Source organism: Rhinolophus hipposideros, assembly GCF_964194185.1.
Source record: "Rhinolophus hipposideros genome assembly, chromosome: 5".
Classification (NCBI taxonomy): domain Eukaryota; kingdom Metazoa; phylum Chordata; class Mammalia; order Chiroptera; family Rhinolophidae; genus Rhinolophus; species Rhinolophus hipposideros.
Window position 1 is genome coordinate 59157814 of NC_138051.1, and position 26001 is coordinate 59183814.

General features: G+C 36.6%; 1 protein-coding gene across 1 annotated transcript in view; it reads left to right on the plus strand.

Moving 5' to 3' along the window:
• Positions 1-466: 466 nt before the first annotated feature.
• Positions 467-26001, plus strand: part of PIAS1 (protein inhibitor of activated STAT 1) — a 114058-nt gene continuing 88523 nt past the window's right edge. Inside the window, exon 1 of the mRNA XM_081050439.1 lies at positions 467-507. Coding sequence (XP_080906565.1) covers positions 484-507 — 24 coding nt within the window. The 5' untranslated portion in view covers positions 467-483. The remainder of the gene's footprint in view (positions 508-26001) is intronic.

A 26001-nucleotide genomic window follows, 5' to 3' on the forward strand; every position in this document is an offset into this window, starting at 1 on the left:
ATCTTTAAACGTAAGGGATTGTTATTTTTAGTCTACACGTAGTCTCGTAGGTAGCAGGTGCTGAAGAGGACTTGCTGATTGGGGGAGGGGGACATTATTGTTTCATGTGACAGTGGCCATCGAAGCTTTGCTGAAGGGATCCTCCGGCTGCGGGGGGGCGGGGCTTAGGCCAGCAGCCCTCTCGTTACGGCCTTTCTCTTGGAGGCGCTAGCCAGGCTAGGATGGGGGTTGGGGAGGCCGAGGGGGGAGTAACTGTCAAATCTCCCTGCTTGGCGCCATTATTTAAATAGTACGTGTCCGTTTCGCAGCTGTACGTGCCAGGGGCGGGGCTCCGAGCTCCAGAAGCGAGGAGGAGGCCGGGGGCGGGCCGGGGAGGTGGAGGGGCGAGAGGGGACGGGCCGAGGCGGGGCCAGGCCGGCTAGATGGGCGGGTCTAGCGACGGCCCCTGGCGAGGTTCAGTGCGCTTGCGCTGACAGACGCAAGATGGCGGACAGTGCGGAACTAAAGGTAAAGCGCAGCTCGAATTCACTTCTAATATTTGGCCGCGGAGACGGCGCCGCTGGTGCCAGGGGGGATGGGTCCGACCCTGGGGGGCCGCTTGAGCCTGACTCCACCCGGGTCTGGAGTTGTACGGAGGAGCGGCGCCCCAGGCCTCAGCTGAGGGAGCCCGGCAGCGGCGGGCCGCGGGCCCCGGGTGCCTCGGGGGCGCTGACGGGTCGTCCCCGGCGTGTTATTGTTGTGGGCGCCTCTGGTGGGGATGGCGAGGGAAGAGATCCGGAGTCGGGAGGTGGGGGCTGCGGCTACCCCTGGGGCTCGGCGTCCTCCGCGTCCCGTCAGCCTCCCCGCCCCCCGGGGGGAGCGGGGGCTAGGACAGGGTGTACGTGTAGGGGGACTGGGAGAGCTCCCCGCCGCCGCTTCCTCTTCCTCCTGCGCACTCCCGGGCTCCTGTCAGGCGCGCTTCCTCAGACCCCCGGGAACTTGGCTCCGGCCGCCCCGCCCCTCCATTGCTCCCTGCCGCCCCCGCCCGGGACTTGGCTTCCCCCAGCTGCCCGCCTGTCAGGAGGCGGCCGAGGTGGCCCGCTGGTGGGCCGCGCGGTCCCGGGGCGCTGGGGTGGGGGTGCGGGGACAAGCTCCAGTAAAGTTTAGTGAGCTCCGGCCGCTGTTGGGGTTCCGTTGAGGGATAGCGGGGCAGTGTGCCTGCGCGGGACGTCACTCTCTCTCTGATTTGGGGCCACCGCGGGGACAGACCCCCCATTTGGAAGCAGTCGTGGGTGGTGGGAAGTACGTCTCTCTTCTTTATCCTCTCTTCCCTTGGCTGGTGTGGCGGGTGAGAGGGGCCTTTGGGGGTCTCTGCACACACCATGATGGCGACACTACAGCTGATGGAGGTGAATGGTTCGTGTTTATGCCCCCCCGTTGCCTTTTGTTTGTGGGGACATCTTGCTGGCCATATTGATTTGAACGGCATCCTTCCCTCCTCCTGCTTCAGCCGCCAAGAAATAGAACGTTCCTCCGCTCCTCCCAACTGGACCAATTACTCACGCCTCGCGACACTGGATGAGAGGGTGCCCCCCTTTTCCCCGCTCTTTCGCCCACCCCGATCTTCTTTACCTGATGGTGGCTTCTTTACCGGAGCGAGCGTACCACGACACAGGCAGCTGCGGGCGGGGGTGGGACCCTTCGGAGTGGATGGTGACAAATGGGGCTCCGCTCGAATAATTTTGGTTTAGGACCAAGCAGTTTTTAACTAACGCGTGTTATTTCAAGGCTCTGAACGCGACCTTCCTTCTCTGTGGCTTCCTTGTGTGTGAACCAAGCAGCTGGTTATCGCCTGACCCAGAGAACTGGCATCTCCATCAGTGGAGATTGGGATACACAGTTGCAAATCTTGGAGGGGGTCCTCTTTTTGTAATTAATAAAAATCATTTAAACAATTTTCTCCGTTGTAATGTAACGACAACTTCTAGAGCAACCAAACACCAGGTTTGTTTCTGCAGAGTTTTTCTGTGGAAAGCTTCGCTGAGAGATCGTTTCCCCCAATGTGAACATTTATGTTAACGTTCCAAAATTTGTATATTAAGGCACTGTCTTTGACTGCTATTCTTTTTTCATTTACTGCTAATTACAAGTTAATTTGAGCGAGAGCAGATTTAGAATGGTTAGTTTTCGTGTTTTTTTTTTTTTCCATTTTCAAACTATTGGCTGAAATGAAAAAACCTCAGGAATTAGACTATTTGGAGGTAATTAACTCTTGAAATAAAGAGTACACAACTTTAAGATACATGTTTTCTATAGTTTTAGTCTTAAAAAGAGTCACTATGTGATCTTTGCCTGCTGATATTTATTTTGTAGAAATCCTGTCGAATTGTAGCTAATCAATTCTGGTATACATGGACCACACAGCAAAGCTGAAAAGCTTGTGCTGGCTATATTGTCATTCTTGATGCTGTCCACAGAAACTGGTATGGAAAGCACATGCTGGGAGATTTCCTCCTTTGTTCTTTCTCATTTTAAGAAACTGCCTTTGGGGATAGATCCCTGGTGTGAGTCTTGTTAGGTAAAGTTTCTCTTTACAAAAATGAGGCTGTATCAGATAAACGCTAAACAGTTGGGGGAAACATTTTTCTAAAATTGTTGTCCTTTTTTGCTCTCTCCAAAATCTACTTGAGTTTTTCAAGAGGAGTTGTTTTCTACTTTTATGTTCCCGTTGTACAGTTTTTTCAAATTATATAACTGTTTTGACGTACTGGTCTGTCATCGCATGTGCCCAATTCTTTGAGGAGCTGGGATAAATTGCTTAGATAGTGAGCTGTATTAAAATTTTTGTTACTACTTGATTGTGGTTAGATTTGCTATTCTTATTTTTGGAGGGTGAGGTGATCTTAGGAACGCCTACCATATTTATTTTAGAATGTGTGTATATAATTTTCTGTACAGTAAGCTTTGGAAGATACTCTTTTTGGAAATTATATTTTCTGATGGTTTTCTATTAGTGGTTTTTAGAGGTGAATAGCATTTATTCCTACCGTGTTTCCCTGAAAATAAGACCTAGCCGTACAATCAGCTCTAATGCGTCTTTTGGAGCAAAAATTAATATAAGACCCAATCTTGTTTTACTACTAGACCGAGTCTTTATAATATAACATAATACATATAATACCGGGTCTTGTATTAATTTTTGCTCCAAAAGGCGCATTAGAGCTGATTGTCCGGCTAGGTCTTATTTTTAGGGAAACACAGTTAATAAGACAGGAAAAGTCAGAGTCCGAGTTAAGAAAAACCCAGATTTTTCAAAGTTTCAGGTGAAAATACAGTACTTCCAATGGATTTCCAACTAGGAGGCTTTGAATAAATGCAGTGACTTTTGTTACCTTAATTCACAACCTACATTTCATTTCTCTGTGGATTGTATTCATAATTATTTTCCTTATGGTCCATTTTAGTGAGTTCCTTTTAAATCTATAACAAATCTGCAAAGATCAGATGGGAAAAGTGGGTAGATCTGTATCTTCTGTAGGAATAGTGCAAGCTGCAACACTTAAAGATATTGTCAATAAAAATTGGATTGTGAGTCATACATATCAAAAAGAGTTCTCTGTGCACATTTGTTTATGAAAGGTTTAATTTTTCATTAGGGGAATACCCATAAATGACATTTGTGAGAATGTAGAGTGAGCATTTTATTACCTTTAGGAACTTAAAAGCAGGAGGATGTGATGGCCTGATGATCTTGGAAGTTAATAATCTGACAGTTTCAGGTAGCTCCTCTTAAAATACTTTTTTCCCCCATTACAAATGTTGTTCGAATTACAACTCGTATCAAGTTATATTGCCATTTTAGCTAATGGGAGGAACAGTGGGAAGGAAGTTGTTCGTCATTTTAGTGGAGTAAATAATGGAATTCAATAGGAAGAGAAACCATACTTTTAAAACCATACTTTTAATAGTAGTATCAATAAGCATACCAGTAAATTCTGTTGTCATATTCTGCCTCTTTGTTTTCAAGAAATAGCCACTCAATTTTGATCTTTGGGATATAATTTGTCTGCTTTTATTTCAGATAGAAGCAAGTAAATATGACAGTTTATTCATGGATTTGATTTGAATCTCTGTAACTTGCGTTTGTCAAGTGCCACATTTAGATGGCTTTTGTTTTAAGTCACAATTTTTATGAACATTTTAAAACAATTGATAAAACACTTTAGTTTTTAAGGATTTCATATAATTGTTTTGAAATAGTGCCTTTTCCTGGGTGATTGTATTGTCTTTCTCTTCAAAGAGTCTCGTGTAATCCCTGTTGATTGCTGTAGTGCTTAGTTGTGAGTCCATAGCTGATTAACCTTGGGTGTCTTCGGTGAACTCCATCAACATGCTGTTGCTGAGGCTTTTGAGTTTAGTGTAATTCGTACCCTTTCTTGCTGGTAGCTGGGGATAAAAATATTAAATAGCTGTAGTTGGAACTGGAAAGAAGTATCTAAGCTCCTGAAAAACCGGGAGTTTATGATGAGATGTAGCTTTTATAAAGAAACAAAATCTCTGTTTCATTATTTCATAGAATTAGTTGTAGTGTTTTCTGAAGTATTCTGCTCTGGCATTAAGCGCCCCCCTCCCTTTTTTAACTATTTGAATAATATCTTATATATAATACTTCGCAGTTCATAATGTATCAGACTGTCTCATTTGATCTTTCCAACAGTTCTTTGAGGTAGGAAAGGCAGGTAAATCTCCCTTTTATCTCTAAAGAGAGCCCAGAAAGGGTAAGCGACTAGCACAAGGTCATGCAAATAAAGGTGGCAGGAACTTCACCCCAGGTCTTGTGATTTCAAAGTCCTGTGGTACGGTATAGGCTGCCTTAGCGGTGCCTGGCAGTTCTGGAGCCGGTTCCAGCGCCTCGCTCACTAAGAATTCTGGTGATATTGTTGCTAATATAACTTGGATTTGTTTACAAGGAAGATTTTGGAGTTTGCTGGGATCATTGACATTAGTTCTTGCAAATATCAATATCAGAACTCTTTTTGCTTGGGAAAAATTTCAAAATACTGAAAAGTATGTAGAAAAATAAACAGCACCTGTAATCTCAGCACTTCGAAATATCATGGCTAACATCTGGGTTTCTATCCATTTAGACTTTCTCTCTGTGAACATATGGGTTTGTATATTCATCACAAAAAGATATCACACTAGTCTTCATTTGTAATCTATTTTCATGGCTCTCTTTCCAGGTTAGTAAACATAGGTCTATACCATCATTTCAAAGGTAACATATTTTTTTCTGCTAGTCCCTTATCATTGGACAATTAGATTATTTCCACTTTTTTTGCTATTTTAAACAATGTCTTGACAACAGCCTGATATAAAAGTTTTCAAATATTTAGTTCTAACTAAATATATTAATATGACAGACCTTTTGGTATTTTAGGGAGCAATGCAGTGGTATTTTGATTAGATGGAGTGTGAGTGAAATAAGTGATTCCTGATTTGAAATCAAGTAATTCTTGATATCGTCTATACCTTTATTGTTTGTTTTCATAAACCTATCAGTATTATTATTTTATGGCAGAGATAGATTTTATAAAATGTAAGTAAACATTGCTTCTGAATCAGAACATTTGACAAGTATGAAATAGATTATGAAATAGCATGTATAATTTATTTCAAGTGTTTGATTATGGAAATTATATCACAATCAAATATTGCAAAATTATGCACCTTGTTTAGATGCTCATCTGTTTTTAACTGGCATTAAAAACAGCTCTGCTGAACATTAATATAGAGAAAGTGGAAATGAACATTTGCCTTACTCGTTATTTTAATCTCACAGAGAAGTGTTGTCATAGTATTAGATTGGTAAGTAGCATTGCTTCCAGGAGACTGTTACGGAAAAGAGGTTACATAGGCAATGAAAACATTTTTCTGTTTTAAAAAGGAAACTTTATAGGTTAAATCAATTAATAAATGCATATGTGAATTGAGTCAAGAATATTATTTGTGCAACATCTGAAAAATAGTGCATTTCAGAAGGAACAGTTGGTAAAAGTGTGAAATTGATCATACTATAAATTGGATATGTCGAATTTGGTCCACACCTACACCTGCATTTATGTAACAAATTGTATCATTAGAATTTTTTTTAAATAGGTGATAGAGAAATTTAAAGGTACTTAGTTATCCTTTACAATCAAAATTATAAGCAGTGCTAATTGCCATACACATGCTACTCAAACTACAAAATATTTGTTACTATAATTCCCCCTCTGTGTTAAAAATTGTGGAACTCCCATTGCTTTTGATTCCCTCAACCCTTGGCTTCATTGGTATCCCATGAAAAGATAACTCCCCCAATCCTTCCTCCCTCAGAATTTTCTGGTAAACATTTTTGCCATGCATTTCTAAAATTCATCAAAGTGAAGAAACCACTTTTTAAAATTTTCTGCTTCACCTTAGATCGAGCAAACAAAACAAACATAAACTCTGAACATTACTACTTAGTAACTTTGAAATATCACTAACACTCACAGGACTGTTGCACATATTCCTATTTTTTAAAACTTCATCTCTTTCTTATCTTTCCTACTGTTCTCTGCTTTCAATTTCCTCTCTATGGTTGCCAGGTTAATTTTCGCCAATCACTGCTTTCATCCTGTCACTCCAGTGGCTTTCCATTGAAAATAGGATAAAGTTTTAACTCTTGGTTTGGTACTCAAGATTTTCTGTAGTCTGACCCCAGTTCACTGTGTGTGTGTGTGTGTGTGTGTGTGTGTGTTGTCTCCTCCATTATACTGCAAGTCCTTAACTTGAAGCCAGAGCTGTTAGTTTGCTTCTTTTTATTGACTAGTGTTCTGCTTTGTACACCACTCCATTCTCTCCCATCCCTTCCCTGTGGACACAATAGGTACTTAAGATTTGTCAAATGAACAAATTATGTTACAGATTTCTGTTAGTGAGGGGCCTGATGCACACGTCTGTTCGTCAGTCTAAATTGTAAATGTTCTGAGACAGGGTCATATCTTTACAATTTATTTTTATGGCTACTTCTTAGAGGAACTTGAGCAACATTAAATCCGCAATAATTTATGAAAGACTGTTTTAGGTTTATTTACATTTCTTTAACTTATATAAATAACAAATACAGTTTTCATTGTAATGATATGGCAGTAAAATAGTGTAAAATTTTAACAGCTTTCATTATCTTCACCCCCCTCCTCCTGCAACTATTTTAGTATCCTCTTTTTTTTGGGTGGGGAGAGCATAACAGCTTTATTGAAATATAATTTATATACTATGCAGTTCATCCATTTAAAGCACACAATTAAATGGTTTTTAATATAGTCACAAGTTGTGCAACCATCACCACAACCAATTTTAGAATATTTTTCTTACCCCCCGAAAGAAATCATGCACCCTTCAGCTATCACCCCCATTACCCCCAACTCATCTCATCCTTAGGCAACCGCTAATCTACTTTCTGTCTGTAGATTTGCCTGTTTTGGACATTTCATATAAATGGAATCATATATATAGCCTTTTGTGTCTGAGCTATTCATTTTTCTTTGTGGGCATTTAATCATGTGTGTCTATAATATTTGTAATTTATTGTATGCGTATGTATCTAGATGCAGAACAAACTAGGCACATAGAAAGAACTCAGTATTTACTAAATGAATGTACATATACATAAATGTATTTTCTAAAAACATAAATGGGATCATACTATATATAGTATCCTTTGACTTGCCTTTTTCACTTAACACATAGTGAAGATCTTTTCATGACATGTTCCAAAATGAGATAGGCTCATTATTCTTAACAGTAAATATTTCATATGTATGTTTACATAGGTTTACCTCTTGAACTTATCAATGTATAGGTCTAAAAATTCTTAACTTGTTTTGATGGTTTTGTTACACTTTTTAAAAAATAGTTGCCATATTTAATTAACCTCTATAGTATTAATTTTGGGGTTCCACTCAAAAAAAGAAATGAAAACTGTAACAGGTAATGCTTAAGGAAAAATGGAATGTAGGGTCTTATGGGGTTTTGGCAAGACATAGCCAAAGAAGTTCATTTTTTGTTTTAAATTTTTCATTGGGGAATATTGGGGAACAGTGTGCTTTTCCAGGACCTATCAGCTCCAGACCAAGTCATTGTTTTCAGTCTAGTTGTGGAGGGTGCAGCTCACTGGCCCATATGGGAATCGAACTGGCAACCTTGGTGTTAGGAACAGTGCGCTCTAACCAACTGAGCCAACCAGCCGCCCCCAAAGCAGTTATTTTGTATTTGGGTTTCTGAATGTGAGCATGTCTGTTTTTAGCTTCATGGCATAGTGCTTAAAATAGAATTTAACATGCAGTCTTGTGCTTTGGTGAATTTTAAGACTTTTTCTTGTAGTCATGTAGGTCTAACCTTAAAAAAAAAAAGATCTGAAAGATTTCAGAATAAATATTTTTCTCACTTTAAAAATCATCATTCTCGTTATGGGCTTCTGTAAGTTACCCAAGAAAGGCAATGTAGAGGCACCTAGCTCAGATTCTAGCTTATGATGGGTACTTGGTAATTATGTGTTAATTTATTCAAGAAACATCTATCATACTCTGTCATTCGTTATCTGTTTGAGTTCTAACAGTGTGTGTGGTACCAGGCTACCAGTGGTTTGAGTATATCACCAAGTATGTGTGTATTTAAGCACTCTTGTTATAATGGAATATTTACTAAAAATTATCTGTTGTTATCATACAAGTAATTCGTCATCTATTACAGAGGCTCTCAAAGTCTATTTCCCAGTTTCATGGTGGTTCTCCAGACTCTTTCTGAGGGGTCCTCCAGGTCAAAGCTATTTTCCTAATAATAATAAGGCATTATTTGCTGTATTTGCATTTGCAAACTAAACAGTGGGTAAAATTGCTGTTGCTTTAGCAGGAATTAAGGCAGTTGCACTAAACTGTACAAGTTTAGTACATCACCTTGCACTTGAAATTAAAATATAAATGCTAGTTACACTTATTGTCCTTGATGAAACAATACAACTTAATAATTTTATTATGTCTCATTCCTTGAATACATTTAAAAATGTATTTTGTGTGATGAAATGGAAAGTACCTGTAAAGCACTTTACTGAATACCAAATCAAATGGTTAACTCAAGGAAAAGAACTTGTGCAGTTGTTGGAAATGTGCACTGAACTAGCTGCTTTTTAAATGGAATACCATTTTTATTTGACATTGTATATATGAAGTTCAATAAAAGAAAGTTTTTACTGACTGCCTTTTTTCCCCTGCCATATTTGTTTTATTTAGTTATTATTATTGAAAAGAATTTTGTCATATAGAGGAGAGGAGTGTTGAAAAATGATCAGAACTGTCACAGCCCAGAGGAGCCTAAGGAGACATGACCACTAAATACAATGTGGTACCTTGGATGGGATCTTGGAACAGAAAAAAAAGATGTTAGATAAAAACGAAGGAAATCTGAATAAAGTAGACTTTAATAATAATGTGTCAATATTGGTTCATCCTATGTAACATGAATGCAGTGCTAATAATGGGGAAACTGCGTGTGGCGTATAAGGGAACTCTCAATGTCTGTAAATCTAAAACAGTTTTAAAATGAAAAGTTTAAAAACAAAAAGGTCAGCTACTGGGTAAATATGCTGGGTACATCATTGCTTAAGAGAACCAAAACCATAGTTTTGAAATGTGCTAACCCTAGGGGTCTTCTATAGTCCCTTCCTGTTTTCATGCCTCCCATGTAGTTCTCCACAATCCCTCCTCTAGGCCATCAGCCATTGAGTTATGACTGTCTTCTCAGTTTCCTCTAATCCAGCTGTTACAAAGTGTGGTCTGTGAACCCCTGTTAATCCCCAAAACCATTTCAGAGGGTCTGTCAAAACTGCTTTCATCATAAAACCAGGACGTGATTTGCTTTTCCCCTAGGTTGACATTTACACTGATGGTACAGGGAGGGGAAAAACTGCTGGCACATCAGCATGAGTTAAGGCAGTGGCAGCGTGTCCTACTGGTAGTCACTGCTCTATTCACCACTATGCACGCTCAGTCAAAAAAAACCCCAGCCAGATTCACTTAAGAATGTCCTTTATGAAGCAGTAAAAGTTTTAATTTTATTAAATCTTGACCCTTGATTGAGTACATGTCTTTTTAATACTGTCCTGTATGATGAAATGGAAAGTATGAGGAAAGCCCTTCTAAATGCTGAAGAACAATCGTCTTGAGGAGAATCATTTGTGCATTTGTTTTGGGTTGCAAACTGAAACCCCCACTTTTTTCATGAACATTTTTACATGAAATAATACTGACGAAGTGTGATTATTTAGACTTGGGTATTCAGCAGACATTTTCTCAAAAGTAAACAAAGTGAGCCTGTCACTGCAAGAAAAACAACGGACTATTTTTGTTGCTAATGATAAAATTCAAGCCAAAATAGAATTTTGAAGACTTACATTTGCTACTGTGAGCTTGACAGCTTCTCAGACTTGACCTTTTTAAAAAAATGCAATCCGTGGTAGTAATGACTGTGATATATTGAAGTTGTGTAGTGCAAGTGTCTACATTTGAAAGAACCATGTAACTCAGTGAACCAGTATTGGTTATTTCTAAATAACCAATGCTAGTGTTACAAAATTATGCATGGGTGAAAAACAGCCATTTGAAATGGAAGATAGACCAATGGATTTCAATATATCAGAGTAGGAAATGTTCATAGATAGGGTTTTAGATTCCATATTGTAACACCTTTTAAGAATCTGCCACTGTTTAGTTTTGGTGAGGGATCGAAGAATATCCACAGTTGTGTGAAAAGGCTATTGAAATACTTAATCTTTTTCCAGCTACATATCTGCGGGAGTCTGAATTTTCATATAGTACTTCAGTCAAAACAACCTAATGTAGCAGATTGAATGTAAAAACGGATATGAGAATCAGGCTCTCTTTATTAAGTCAGACATTTAAGAGATTTGCAAAAATGTAAAACACTGACAGTCTTCTCACTAAATTTTTGGTTGTTTTGGAATATAATTTTAAAAAAATTATACGTGATTTATGCTAACAAGTAGTGACTATTTTTAAGTGATACTAAATGTTTAAATTTCTGTTTTAATTTATAATACAGTAAATATGAACAGATTTAATCAACGTGTTTTTTGGGGGTACCCCATTTTCAAGACTATAAAAGAGTCCAAGAACCTGAACACTGTTGAGAACTCAACACTCTTTTAAAAAGATTCTTAGTACAGGAGGAGTCTTTTAAAATAGGAATATCTATTTCACTTTTTCACCCATGATATTTCTTATAATTTAAAAGAAAAAATAATTTGCTTATAGATAATAGTGATCCATTTACAAGGCAAGTTTGCTAAGCAGAAACTGCCTAATTGTATCTTTATAAAAAAATACTAAGCATTAATGGCTTGCATTGCCTTGAATGAATGTGCTCCAAATACTTTAAATTAGTAATGGTGTGGGAATGGTATAACTTTTTATTTTCTCACTGTTATGCCTCAATCCTTGATTGACATTTTTTCGGAGGTAGGAGATGGAAATAGCTTGGATAAATGAAAAATCCATACAGATGCCCCCTAACCTAATTTTACCCAATGATTTCCTCTTCAGATCTTATTAACTCTTACCAAATACCTAAGTTGATTGATTTGCATTCGACCTATTTTGTTTTCTTTCTTTCCCTCTTGTGGAATTAATGTAGGATATAGAAATTATAGGATCTAGCAATTATAAGACTGAATGCTTTTCAATTTCTTTCTACCTTTCCTTAGAGTTGTATTTGAAAAACTTCAGCCTCTGTATTCCTCAAGCATCTTCCCTTAGTGTCAAAGTAAGACTGGAAAGGGAAGATTTTTGTTGCAAAAGTTATTCTAATGTGTGATTTCAAAGTAAAGTAACATCTTTAAGGTGAAATATCTTTTTTTTAAAACGTATGATATTTTGTGTCTAATTGAATCCTAATTAGGGAAGAGAACATAAATTTAACATAGCCATTAGTTTTCACTCCTGAATTTAGATAGTAATCCCAGGAATAGTTCAGACTAATAGGAAGGATGAACAGTGAAAATTAATAACCCTTAATTCCAGACTATTTTTAAAAAGTTACTTCTTGGTATATGTGGCAACTATTTAAAAAAAGTTTTTCCAAGTGGCAACTCTGCTATGCCTAATAGAAAGAATGTTAGAGAAGATGCATTTGTAATTAGCAGCAGCATCTGCATGTAAACAAAATGTGCTTATAAGTATTGAATAGTTTGTTCTATTGAGTAGGTTCAACTTTGCTACTAATAGTTTGGTTGATGATTGTTTAAAACATACTTGATTGTAGGTAAATACTTCATACTCCACTGAGTTATTAGTTTTCTGAATCTGCTGATCTTAACTGGTGATTCTGTTGAATGTGGAGGATGATAATGAACATTTTGTTTTGCAAACATTTCAGTTTTAGTTGTAACTTTAGTAAAAATGGCCCTTCTTTTGTTGTATAAACATCTGTCAAACTAAATGCATAATTCATTTGAAGGAATGGGGTCTGAGGATGATTATATTTGTGTCTGTATGGGGGGAGGGAGAGGGGGGAGCTGGTGGTGAAAGTGCTGTGAGTGCTGTTGGAATTCAGAGGGTTTGTCCTCCATCCAAGATGATTTTACAGATAAAGTTAACCAAGGGAAAGAGTGATATCTACGTGAAGTGCTAGTAGTTCAATTTAAACTCTTAGTTATTAGCTGTGCATTTAGGGTATTTGATTGAAGAAGTAAATAATACCTATGAATATGAAAGGAATACTTTCATTTGATTTAAAAATTATTTGAGCCTTTAATATTTTCTCTTTTGTAGTTTTAGCTCATTTAAAACATGGTATTAAAGGGAACTTGTTTTGGGGTGACCAGTTAGCTCAGTTGGAGCGTGGTGCTAATATACCAAGATTGCCTGTTTGATCCCCCTATGAGCCACTATGAGCTGCACCCTCCTTAAAAATAAAAGAGAGAGAACTTGTTTTAATTTCTATATAGTTAGGCCTTCTCATGCACTTATTTATTCAGTAAATATTTGAGTGTATACTGTGTCTGGTACTGTGCTAGTCATCAGTGTACAAAGATAATTAAACCACAATTCCTGATGGAAAGCAATCCAATCTGGTGGACAGATAGACACTATCTGGTAGACAGACAGATAGAGATACTATCTTTCATCATAATTATGTTGATTTGTATAATTTTTGCTTAACTTTGAATCTCTACATTCCTGAATTAATAAAATTAACTGTTTTTCCTCATCCACATATGAATGTTTTCGATTGATAAAAATTAGTTACCATAACTCATTCTTTTGAAAAACTTCTATGAAGTCTCTTGTTCTGAGATTCCTGTGTCTTTCCTGTCCAGCTACCTGCCCCATGTCCAGCTACCCCATCCCCATTCCTGCCCCATGGTTTTAAAAAAGTGTTCATTTTTATGTTAGTTATTTTGCCGAGCTAAATTAAAGTACCCAGAAAGTCTTAGGAGTAAAATAAGTTTAAATAGAGTCAACATTGAACTTTAATAATGATCTTACTCAGTTACTCAGATTTTGACAAATCTTAACTTTCAGAAATTTTTTTTTAAGTCATTTTATCTCTTGAGTGAAACTCTAGACAGTTTGAAGTATGGTATAATTTTGAACAGTTAGTATAGACATTTTCTTTACTCTCGCTTTTTTGTAACAAACTGAAGATGATGTCCACATTGTACAGGGTACATTTCAGTTCCTTTTTTTTTTTATTAGTTTCAGGTGTACAAAACAATGTAATAGACATTTACACCCCTCTCAAAATGATAACCCCCCCCACCCCCAATGTACTACCCCTCTGACATCCTACGTAGCTGTTACAATTCCGTTGACTCTACTTCTTATGCTGGACTCCATATCCCATGACCATATATATATATATATATATATACATATATATATATATATATATATATTCAATTATAGTTGTCATTCAGTATTATGCAGCTTCAGCTTCAGGGGTACATTTCAGTTCTTAAACTTTTGCATGTGACCTGTCTGGAGGATTTAGGAATCTATATTCATGGTGTGCTCAATCTGCATGACGAAATGCATTAATGTGGATATTTTTCAGTCACTATGCTAAGGTACTTGATTGGTGGCCCAGTCTAGAGACACATATCCTTCATTTCTTGGAAATTTCCCTGTATTAATCCTTTAGTAATTTAGTAATTTCCCCCCTTTCATTTTCTCTGTTTTGTTAGAGGACTGGACCTCTGCCTTTACCTTTTTTCTTTTAATCAGTCAGTTTATTGTCTTTTGCTCTTTGTCCTTGTGAATTAATTTTTCTTCCTTTACTGTCTTTTTGTTTCTTTTTAGGGATGGAATATGATAGATATTTGTGTTTGGTCAGTTCATGTGTAACTGGTGGACATTGTAAACTTTCTGTGAAGCTCATAATACAAACTATGTTAATATATGATAACCATTCTTAAGTAGCTGCCAATGTTGAAATAAGATTTATATTGAGTGATAATAGAAATTGTGTTCTGAGACAAAGCTAGGTTGCTTTAAAAAAATAAGTGTATAGTATATACACTATAATATGTATAACTTTGTAGAAGAAGGTATAACTTATAGAAGACTGATAAAACAAACACCAAACTTAATAGAGTGTCTCAAAACTTGGAGGCTTGCTTTTGTGCATCCTGTCCTGTCTCCTCCCCGCTTCCTCCCAGGTCACTGGTATTGATAGGTTACTTGAAAAATCAAAACTGGTAGTGAAATACTAGGTTTGTATATTATTTACTTGTATGGTTGTTTTAATGCCATTCTAATTAAACCATTTAATTATATCATTGTCTTATAAATTACCACATTTCATATAGTATTCTTTGAAGAGGAGGAATTTATAGGTGGAGGTGGAGAGGAAAGTTTTGGAGACCTCATTTTGAAAATATGCATAACTATGGCAGATCTGCATGCCCACAGAATCTAGCAATTACGCTTAATGATGTTTGGGGAATAAGAAGGGACTTAAGTTAATTACCGCAGTGATCCACACTTGCTTAAGTCTTGAAAAGTGCTTAGATTTATACACATATTGTCCATGCTGTAATCCAAGAAGGAGAATCAGAGTTATGACAAAAGTCTAGCTTTTTGGTGGAAGCATAAACCATTAAATTCTGTTACACTTTATATATTTTTCTCCATTATTTTGTTTGTTACATTTAAAAAACTTTTCTGTAAAGTAAAAAGAATTATTCTTTTACTGGGCTACATATATTCTGGGCTAAATCTTGAAAACATAACACTCGCTTCCCTGTTTGCCTATTTCATGTTTGGCCTTTCATATCACAATTGTTTAAAGCAGGGTTCTTAGTCATTCCAAAAATTAGGACTGATTTATGTGCCAGATACTGTTAGATACACAGTAGTCACTCGGGAATGAAATAGATTGAATCTTTGCCCTTGTGAAACTTACATTCTAGTATTCTGATAAGTATATGAAAAATAGTTTGGTTCTCTTCACCCATCTGTATCTGAATAGTTTTAAAGAGCATATGTTTTTATGATTAGCAAAAAATGCTGTTTTTGTTTTGTTTTGGAATTTTTTTTGAATATCAAATTATAGTATTGAATGCATTGTTAAAGAAAGTTGAATAGTTACTGTTTTATGCACACTTTCTAAAGGTAGTTTTTGGAGGAAGCAAGGAAAAGATCTGAAATAATAATTGTGGGAATTACTGGCTTATTGGAAAATCTAGTGGGATGCCTGTGCTCATTGAGATGAATGATTATGGATTTGTAGTAACATCTGTTTGCCTGTGTGCATTCATTCTTCTCTGTCCAGAGTTGTAAAGTTAGAACCATTTGAGTGTGCCAGGCATAGAAGGGGAAGGGAATTTTGCAAAGGAATGTTTAATGATGTACCGTGGAATCTTACTAAGCTGAACCTGAGGGGCCTGATGGGTAGTGATAGCATCAATGAATTAGAGCTGTCTGTGAAGTTGAGTTGTTGCGTAGAGGTTCTTAGGCAAGTAAAAATAGGAGGTGGTAGTTGGAGAATAGAGTATATGAATTAGTGATGTTGGAGATGGTGCAGGTTCTGCTGGAAAGGTCCAAAATGTGGGCATGGAAGTGAGTGGCTGAGGGTGGAGAGCAATGAGGAGTTAAGAAATACAGGGTATGGGGTTGGAGCCTGGGCAATTGAGGCAGGTGCTAAAACCTTCAGTGAATGACAGGGATGTTTTCCAAGTCTGCATTGTTCAATACTGTAGCCACTAGTTAGATGTAGGTATTGAGCTTTTGACATGTGGCTAGTTGGAATTGAGATTTGCTGTACGTTTATAATATACACTGGATTTCAAAGACATAGTATAAAAAAAATGGAAAGTATCTCAACGATTATTTAATATTGATTATATGTTAGAATGGTAATATTTTGGATAGATTTGGTTAAGTAAAACATATTGTTAATTGTAACTTTTTAAAAAAAATGTAGCTAGTAGAAAATTTGACATTACATGTGTGGCTCGCATTTGCAGCTTACATTATATTTCTTTTGGACATTGGTTTTCTAGAAATAGTAATCACCAGTAAGTCTTGTGAGGATTAGGAGGGAAGACATCTATAGGTAGAACCCAGTATAAGAATTCTTGGGGAGAGGGAGTGGACATCTCTTAGACTGATTTCCATTGAGTTCTCTGGTACTTTATCTCCTCCAGTTCTTTGTGCTTGGAATTCCCTTCTATTCAGCCCATCCACACCAACTTCTGTTCCCTCTGCCCCTTAGCTGACCTCAAGGAGTATGCATCATTCTTGTGGAGCAGAGAAATGTTTAAAGCAAGTATAATAGAAAGCGTTATAAAAGGGGTAACCATGTAAATAAAAATATTCCTAAGAGAAAAAAATAGTCCCTTCTGGTTAAGCTTATTTCAGACTGGCTCTTAAGAGAGAAGACTTTTGATAGTGATTCCAGGAAGGTTATGTCAAGTAGAGGGAACAGCATGAACAAAGGTCATGAGGAAAGAAAACATTAAAGTATGTTGATGGAACACCCAGTGGATCCATCTGTGGAGATCTATGTAAGAGAGTGATGCAAATTCTGGAAAGTTGAGAACAGATTATTATCAGAACGTTTCACATTGAAATTGTGAGTCTGAAACTGTATTACGTTCTTTAAAGGAAAAGGACAAAATTCCGTAAGCACACGTAACAAGGAGACTTCATTTAGTTTGGGCGCTTAAGGAAGACTTCCCTGTTTTTGAACCATTTGAACTACGAACTTTGTCCACATCCAAATCTTGTTAAATCTTTCTTAATGTTACGTCTCCCTGAACTACCACCCTCATTATTTCAGACTCTCATAGTTTCATATTGCTATTAACCAGCAACCTTTAAATTCGTCTCTTAATTTCCCTTTCCAATTTATTTTTTCTTCAGTGAGATTGACTTTTTTTATTACATCAGCCTCTTATCCATCCCTACATTTCCTGCAATTTGAAAAGTTTTTGTAACTTTCCATTCTTTGTAGGATTAAGAATAAAATTCTGTAATTTAGCTGTCCAAGCTAAGTAAATTATTGTTTGGATACTGGTAACATGCTGAGCAGGCACTGGGCTGAATTATGTAATGTCTTTATTTGTGGGAGAGAATATTTATAATTCCTACTAGGTTTGCCCTACCAGTATGGTTCATAATACTTGAAAGAGAAGCCATACCATCATTACTCAGATTCGTTGATAGTGAATAAGGCAGTCTGTATAGACAGAGCTTATAGTCTGGTAGAAAACAAGGAAACAGGTCCTCTCTAACATACAGCATAAGGGCTTGCGTTAAACTGGGGAGCACATGAGTAAAATAAGACTGGGTCTTATATTAATTTTTGCTCCAAAAGACGCATTAGAACTGATGGTCCGGTTAGATCTTACTTTCGGGGAAACACGGTATTTTCGAAAGCTCACTAGTGTGAAGAATGACTTGGGTGGATATAATACTGGTGACAAGGAGAACAGTTAGTTGAGTCTTGCAGACATGTAGGGAAGAGGCCACGAGAGTCTGAACGATGGTGGTGGTGGTGGGGACTTAGACATTGTCAGGCAGTAGGATTGAGATGACTCGTGAGTGAAGGAGAAAGTGGTGTAGGAGTTTCTGTCTCTGAAAACTGCTTAGGTAGATGGAAGATTTGAGATTTTTTTTTGTTTGGTTTGAGAGAAATTTGATGTGTTGGTTTGGATATGTTGCGAACTTCTGGGACAAGTGCATTTGTAATTCAGGAGACAAAGGCTAGGCTGGAAATAAAGATTTGGGAATCATTAACTTAGAAATGGCATTTTGAAGTCATGAGATGGATAAGTTCACCCAGGAAGACTGGGGTGAGTGAAAAATAGAGGCAAGAATTTGGAGGAACTCTCACAATTAAGGCCAGGAATAATTTTTTAAAATATGTTTTAACACTTTAAACATCTTTTGTGGACTACTTTAATGGGTTTAAGAGTTGTCCTTTCCTTACGATGAGATGTAATGGGCTCTTTTAAATTATGCAATTACAGATACTATTCACTACATCTGTTTCGTTCGTGAGCTTAGTCAGCAAGAATTCAGTAGTTCAGAATATTTTGAAAATATATATAGTATTGCTAGTGAAAAATTCTTTCAGAAATTTGGGAAAACAGATGAAGATTAATCATCTACATAACATTTTAACTGTAGTAGTAACATGGCCGTGTCATGTGACATTTGGTAAAGGTAGTTCACATGTTTCATAGCATGTGTTTTGTTAATTTATCATCCAAATTGGGACACGTAAGAGTGGAAGGAGGTGCTTTTAACAATTTTGCCAGAACAACAGGCATAAAATGGAACCCCTGGAAAAGTTGAAGATCTTGGAGTTTTTTCCAGAATTCTTCTTTTATGAAGTGCTGAGAAATGAGATGATGATAGATTAAACAATGATAATAATAGAGAAGGGTTTTGTGGCCAAGTAAATTTGCAAAATATTAGATGTAAAATTAACATTTCTTTCTGCTGGACTTCTTGGATCTTTAAGTGTGTTAATATGATTTGAGAAGGGAGGGTCTGGTGGCAAATTAAAGAATTTTGAATTTCCTGAACTTGTTTTGCCACAGAACCCTATTTCTCTGAGTATCTATTAACACTGTGAACCTAGTTTGGGAAATGCTGATTTAGAGTATCCGATCATTTAAATTGGAGCTCTTTAATGTGAAGTACAGTCAGATTGCATCTTAGTTGCAAGTTTTATGTTGGGAGTTTGATTGGTGTTATCTAGGCAGTTAACTGTACTAAAATAAGTAAAATTTGAAGTTTAAAAAATATAACTTCAATTATATTTTCCTGAAAAATACTGCATTTTTGTTATTAGAGGAACTTTGAGAATTGAATACTAATTTGTTGAACAGATTTTTAAAAGGCATTTTCGGTGTTATTTCTTCCAAACTAGGCAGTATGCTTGCATTTATTTCTTTTTAGCATTTTATACTTAGGATGCAATGATATTATTTCTCCTCTGTTACAGAGTCTGTCTTTATGTTTTGATCCTCAAATGGAAAATTATGCCTTCTAGATTTAGGAAATAAAGAATTGAATTTCTACTTTAAAGAACATTGGGTGCTTTGAGTATTTGGAGAAATGCCGTGGAATTTGATTAGTTATATATTTAAGAAATGGCATTAAGTGTAGGTTTCTACTTATTGTTTTTTTTAATTGATTATGATAAGCTTATATTTCACTTTCTTATGGCAACAAAAGCTAAAATACTCTTTTAGCATAACCATGGTAATTTCTTTCTTTTGTTGACTAGTTTATAAATTGTCCTTTACACATAATAAACATTTTTTTTCCTATTTCTCTGCTTTAAAAAATTAGTCCTTTCTTGTCAGTAATTTTGGCATTGCTTTTTTTGTTTGTTAATATTCTGCGTATGTTAAAATGGATGCTGTCAGAGTGTCAGAGGTTTGTGAGTAGCTCACCTTCCCTCCTCCGTAAATTTCAGGAAGAGTGTTAGTATGTTTTCATGGTCCTCACCTTGAAAAGTATTTTTATGTACATTACTTGAATTTTTCCAAAGAGAATATTATGCATATATTCTTAAACTTGCTTCCACTACTATAAAAACTTTGCATGTAAATATTAATCGTAACGATCTGTTCTGAAGATTATGATCTGTGTAAATTTTGTAGTAGTGTAGTCATTTTACTTTATGTAGAATAAAGGATATTTTTGTTGTGAAGTTGTTTCTCTTATTTATAACTAGTAGAATAATTGGGTGAAAGTGTTTTGTGTAGAAAAGGAAGGAGTGCTTCATTAATAGATTTCTGATGGGATTTAAAAGAATGCTTAGGCAAGCTGTCATTGCAAGACTTCAACAACTTTCTCCTGCAGCCTCTTTTTTTTCTTTTTAATATTTCTCTGTAGTTTGTAAGGAATCATTCCTAGGACTTTTTAGAACATTTGTGTACATCTTTTTCTAAACTTGTTTTTCTCTGAAATCTACAAATCAAGACTGAAATGTGATAACTTTAATTATTTTTCTTGTGCACCCTGTACAGTGTTTATTGACTATCTTAAGATTGGGGAATCCTGGGGAAAAATAGTTATCCGAATCCTAAGTAGTTGAATAATCTTATTTGTAACCTTAAATTTTATTGTTACCTGGAGGGAAATCTCTTACGGTGTTCCACGGGGCTGTATAGTATTGACCCTGTTATAGCCCAAGTTTTTTGTGGTTTTTTTTTTTAAAGATTTTATTGGGGAAGGGAAACAGGACTTTATTGGGGAACAGTGTGTACTTCCAGGACTTTTTCCAAGTCAAGTTGTTGTTTTTTCAATCTTAGTCGCGGAGAGTGCCTTTCAGCTTCAAGTTGTTGTCCTTTCAGTCTTAGTTATGGAGGGTCCAGCTCAGCTCCAGGTCCAGTTGCCATTGCTAGTTGCAGAGGGCACAGCCCACCATCCCTTGCGGGAGTTGAACCGGCTACCTTGTGGTTGAGAGCACGCGCTCCAACCAACTGAGCCATCTGCACTGGCCCATGTGGGAATCGAACCGGCAGCCTTCGGTGTTAGGAGCACGGAGTTCCAACCGCCTGAGCCACCGGGTCTGCCACCAAGTTTTAAAAATGACAAAATTGGCAAAATTCTCAGGTTTTTGATGGCACAAAACTGGGAAAAATGACTATATTAGATGACAGAATCAAGGGGAGTTAGTTTGTCATCGCCATCTCTTGGGCATTTAGTAGGTGTCATGTACTATACTTAGCATAGGTGATGCAGAGATAAGCGCTTGTCCTTCAAACACTCAAAGTCCAGGGGGCGGACGTAGACTAGAAAATCAGCGATTTACACGGTGTGACAAGTGCTGCAATAGAAGATGTAGGGTGCAATTCTTCAAAAGAGTTATGAAAGGCTGGAATGAATGATGAATGAAAAATAAAAAGGTTTAACAGCACTATATATAAAGTTCTACTTTTAAATGAAAAATAATTATATTAGAGGATGAGGAGGTTTAACTTAATAGCAGTGCATGTGAAAAAAGATTGAATAGAGGTTTTAGTTAACTTTAAGGTTATTATGAACAACAATGTGTGGATAATACTTCCTCTCCTTGCTGAAACAAAAGCATAATACCACATCCTTCCCCTTGCCCAAATAAAATAAACCAATCACCCTAAAATGTGAATGCCTTATTAGTTACATAGATAGAAATAGTGGGTTCATAATAAGAGAGGTAGTAATACTGCTATATTTAGGATTAGTCAGACCACTATCTGGATTATTTCCATTCACTCCAAGTAGGATGGGCGGGAGAATGCTCAGAGAACAGTGATCATGGTGGGAAAGGTCTAGAATGCAGAGCAGTTGAAGGAAAAGAGCCCTCTTAACACATTTGAAAAATATACTCTGTGCTATACCAATAGGACAAACTTTTAGAATCATTGGGTGGAAATTAAAGGAAAATTTCGATTCATAGACTTTTCAGTAATGTAGGCTGCTATAAAATTAGATTGAATTCTTAGAAGTGTTTAAGCAAAGGCTGGGAAACCGTGAATTGAGGTTGCAGATAGAGAGTTGGACTTAATTTATAAAGTTCTATTTTATGTTATGATCCTATGATTCTCCTATTTCCAAAAAAACATTTCAAATTATCTAGTAGTGTCTGTCATGGTCAGTACTCTGCAGCACTGCGTGGACTCTGACTTTTGAGTCTGAGCTCCTCTACTTGCCAGCTCTAACCTTGAGTAGGTACACCTGTTACTCTGAAATAGTTCTCTTGACGCTTTTCTCTATGCTTTTCCTTAAATATTTTTTTGGGACTCAGATCAAAGGCTATGATTTAAAGACTGTTTAGTTACACAATGCATTTTTCCTCACACTTTTTCTTTTATTATTTGTTGCTTTCTCCTTGTAAGTTTATTTCTCTAGTATACTATTTCTCTCATTGCTTCTTGTCTGACACTTAAATTAGATGAGATAGCATCCTTAATTGCAAATGTAATGTTTTGTTTGTTTTTAGTTGGGGGATTTGGGAAAGAATGCTCAATCTTTTATAATTTGATAGTTAAAATTTCTTAAAGCCCTGCTCATTATTTTTTAATTCTAGATTTTATGTGAAAAGTGACCTATTGGTTTTCTTATCCGTAGGTCACTTTTGTTTTGTTTTAAATCCATACAATGGGAATAATAACAATAATCTGTTTCTTGGGTTCATGTGAGGTTTAAATAAGATAATCATGTTTACCATAATTAGTATGTAATTGGCATATTGTAAGCATTTAACATATATTAAATTTATCGTTATTTGTACTCTATCAGCCCAAGTAAATGACACTTAAAATTTTGATTGAAAACGTTGCTAATCTAGAAAGATTTCATTATTTGGATTGTTTGTATTTCTTTACAGAAGAGTAGAAGAATAAGAAGAAAGATTTCATTTTCAATAGAGTTAATAGCATTATAGAATTTTAAAATTTTAAGGAACTGTTGAGAACCTCTACTTAATCTCTCATTTTTTGAATTAAGAAAACAGACCCTGAAAGATTATTTAGTAAATGAATGGCTGTCAGTACTAAAATCCAAATTTTATATATGCTAATGTATTATACATGTACCTAGCACATAGTAACTTTTGAGAATTTAATTAATATGATTATATGTGTTGTCTCTGAAGACTAGCGTATATCTCTGTTAATTGTTTGTTCCTGTGTTCCATCTTTCTGCATATTCATTTAGGACCTATGCAATGGTCCACAAAACATTTATTGAACATCTGTTTGCAGAGCAGCTTTTTCCATAAATAAAAGTCATAGTTTTCTACCTCTGTGCAAGAAATTTGGCAATGTATTAGAATTTGAAGTCTAAATTTTTAAGTTAAGGTAAACTTTGTTTTTTATTAGAAAAAACATCTTATCCAAATTTTAAAACGTTAGTTGGGTTTGTTAATTTTAGCACTCAAATTATCTAGAAGGAGCTTTTTAAAGGATATACCCATATGTTTCATCAGATGTGATAGTACATAAATGGGGATGATATTTAAGTTATCTATCAAAAATTGAAGCCATGGTGCACCATTTCAAGAGAGTGTTAGGTTTATACTCTGCTTGAGGGAGAATGGGATCTCTGTGTTTTGTCATTATGTGGGAGCTAAATGCAGCCAATAGGATGGAATAGAACAGGAGAGGAGGAAGATGATCAGCTAGAGGAGTAGGAACTACAGGTCATTTTTCGGTCGTCTTATTTTGAGAAAAAAATAAAAGAAGAAATTGGGTGGAACAAGATTATGGAGAAGTATGTAACCAGCCTGATTTGCAGCTTTAGGAGAAACTGGCTAACTAGGTGTTTTGGTTGAACTGGGGCATTGTTGACAAATTGCTAATCTAACAGCTGCCTATTAACTGTTTCAAATGGAGAGGATTAGAAATGATCCAGAAGTCAGTTTCACTGAATGAAGAATCTGACTTTGAAAATTATGACTAAGATATTTTTGTTGTACTGTAGTACACATTGTACTGAATGCAATTACAGAATTTTTTATGATTTCTTTGTGGATAGAAAAAGCATAAATGAAATAATATGACATTTTTAAAGGCCTGTTTTGTTTATCTTTAGATTAATTTGGTTTGCAATTGATTATAAATTGATACCAGAAAAAGACTCAGAATATAGAGTCTGCTTATGACTAATCTTTTAAACTATAGCAGTGGGATGTGTGAGTGAGAGTAGTTATGTTGTGTAACAGGAAGTACCTAATTCTCGTTCACAATTTAGATACGACCTTTAATGATGTGTGGTCATAGCTAATGAGATAATAAAACTGGCACTTTCTATTTAATCGCAGAAAGCACCGTCTGCAGTACTTATTGGTGTTGCTTGGATATTGACTTGTACACGTATTTATCTTTCTCAGAATGTGGTTTCTGCCTCTGTAGTTAGAATAGTGTTTTCGTGTGTGTGTGTGTGTGTGTGTGTGTGTGTGTGTGTGTGTGTGTTTGTAAAGTTTGACATATCTGGAAAGGAGATTAAGTATCTTACTGAATTGTGAGCTCTTCCCCTTCCTGGCTCCATATTCCCCCACTCTGGCATGAGAACACTGGAAGCCAACCTTATGCTGCCAAAGAAGGAGATCGGAGGATTCTTCTCTATCAAAAGTGACCAGACCAGCAGCTGGATGGCTCAGTTGGTTAGAGCAGGAGCTCTCAACAACAAGGTTGCCGGTTCAATTCCCACATGGGATGGTGGGCTGCACCCCCTGCAACTAAAGATTGAAAACAGTGACAGGACTTGGAACTGAGCTGCGCCCTCCACAACTAGATTGAAGGACAGCGACTTGGAGCTGATGGGCCCTGGAGAAACACAGTTCCCCAATATTCCCCAATTTAAAAAAAAACAATTATTAAATTTAAAAAGTGACCAGGCAGAAGGAATCCTCAAAATAACCAGGTTCTTGCCTGATTATTCTAGAATGAAGTACCCTGGTCTGCTCACTCACACAGGTCTTCTAATCATTTTTTTAGTGTCTTAGATATAAATGTACAGCCAAGGATTTTCTCTAATTTGAGGAAAATGTCAAACATGAAAGGCAGAGACCAAAGCCAAACAGCAAAAAAGAACTCAGGGTTATAGAGACAGTGCAACGAGCAGAAGAAAACAACAACAATGTCAAATACCCAATTTATTTATATCCTGAAAGAGAAAAGAAGATACTGCATTCATGGAAAAATAAGAACAAGATGTAGGGGAAAGAGAAAAAAAGAAATATGTAGCAAACAGAAAAGAGCTCATGGAAATTAAAATTTTAATAGAAGAGTTAGAAGATAAAGTTGAGATCTCCCAGAAAATAGAGCTAAAAGACAAGAGATACAAAATGCAAGAGGATAAAGAAAATAGAGTAAAGGAAATTTAGAGAATCAATCTAGGAAGACCAGTGTCTAAACACAGATGGTTCCCGACTTAGCATGGTTTGACTTACGATTTTTCAACTTACGGTGGTGCCAAAGGCATACACATTGATCTTTTCTCAGGCTAGTGATACGCAATTAAGGTGCTTTCTCATGAAAGCACCGGCTTGAGCTACAGCTCCCAGTCAGGCCTGTGATCACCAGATCAAATAGTCGACACTCTACAGTGCACTGTGTTGCCAGCCTTTTTTGGATATTGTGTTCTGAGTATGTTTAAGGTAGGCTAGGCTATGATGTCCAGCAGGTTAGGCGTATTAAATGCATTTTCGACTTCCTTTCGTATTAAATGCATTTTCAATTTATGATGGGCTTATTGGGAGGTAAATCAAGGAGCATCTGTAATAAACACCGGAGAAAGAGAACAGAAAAAAGTTTAAGGAAGCTTATTCTAAGAAAACTTCCCAGAACTGAAGGACATGTATCTGAATTTTAAAAGACTCAGCAATTATCACTTCAAACCATTGAAAAGCAAAAACAACGACAAAAAAACCAACTCATTCCCAAGACACATTATAGAATTTCAGAGCACATAA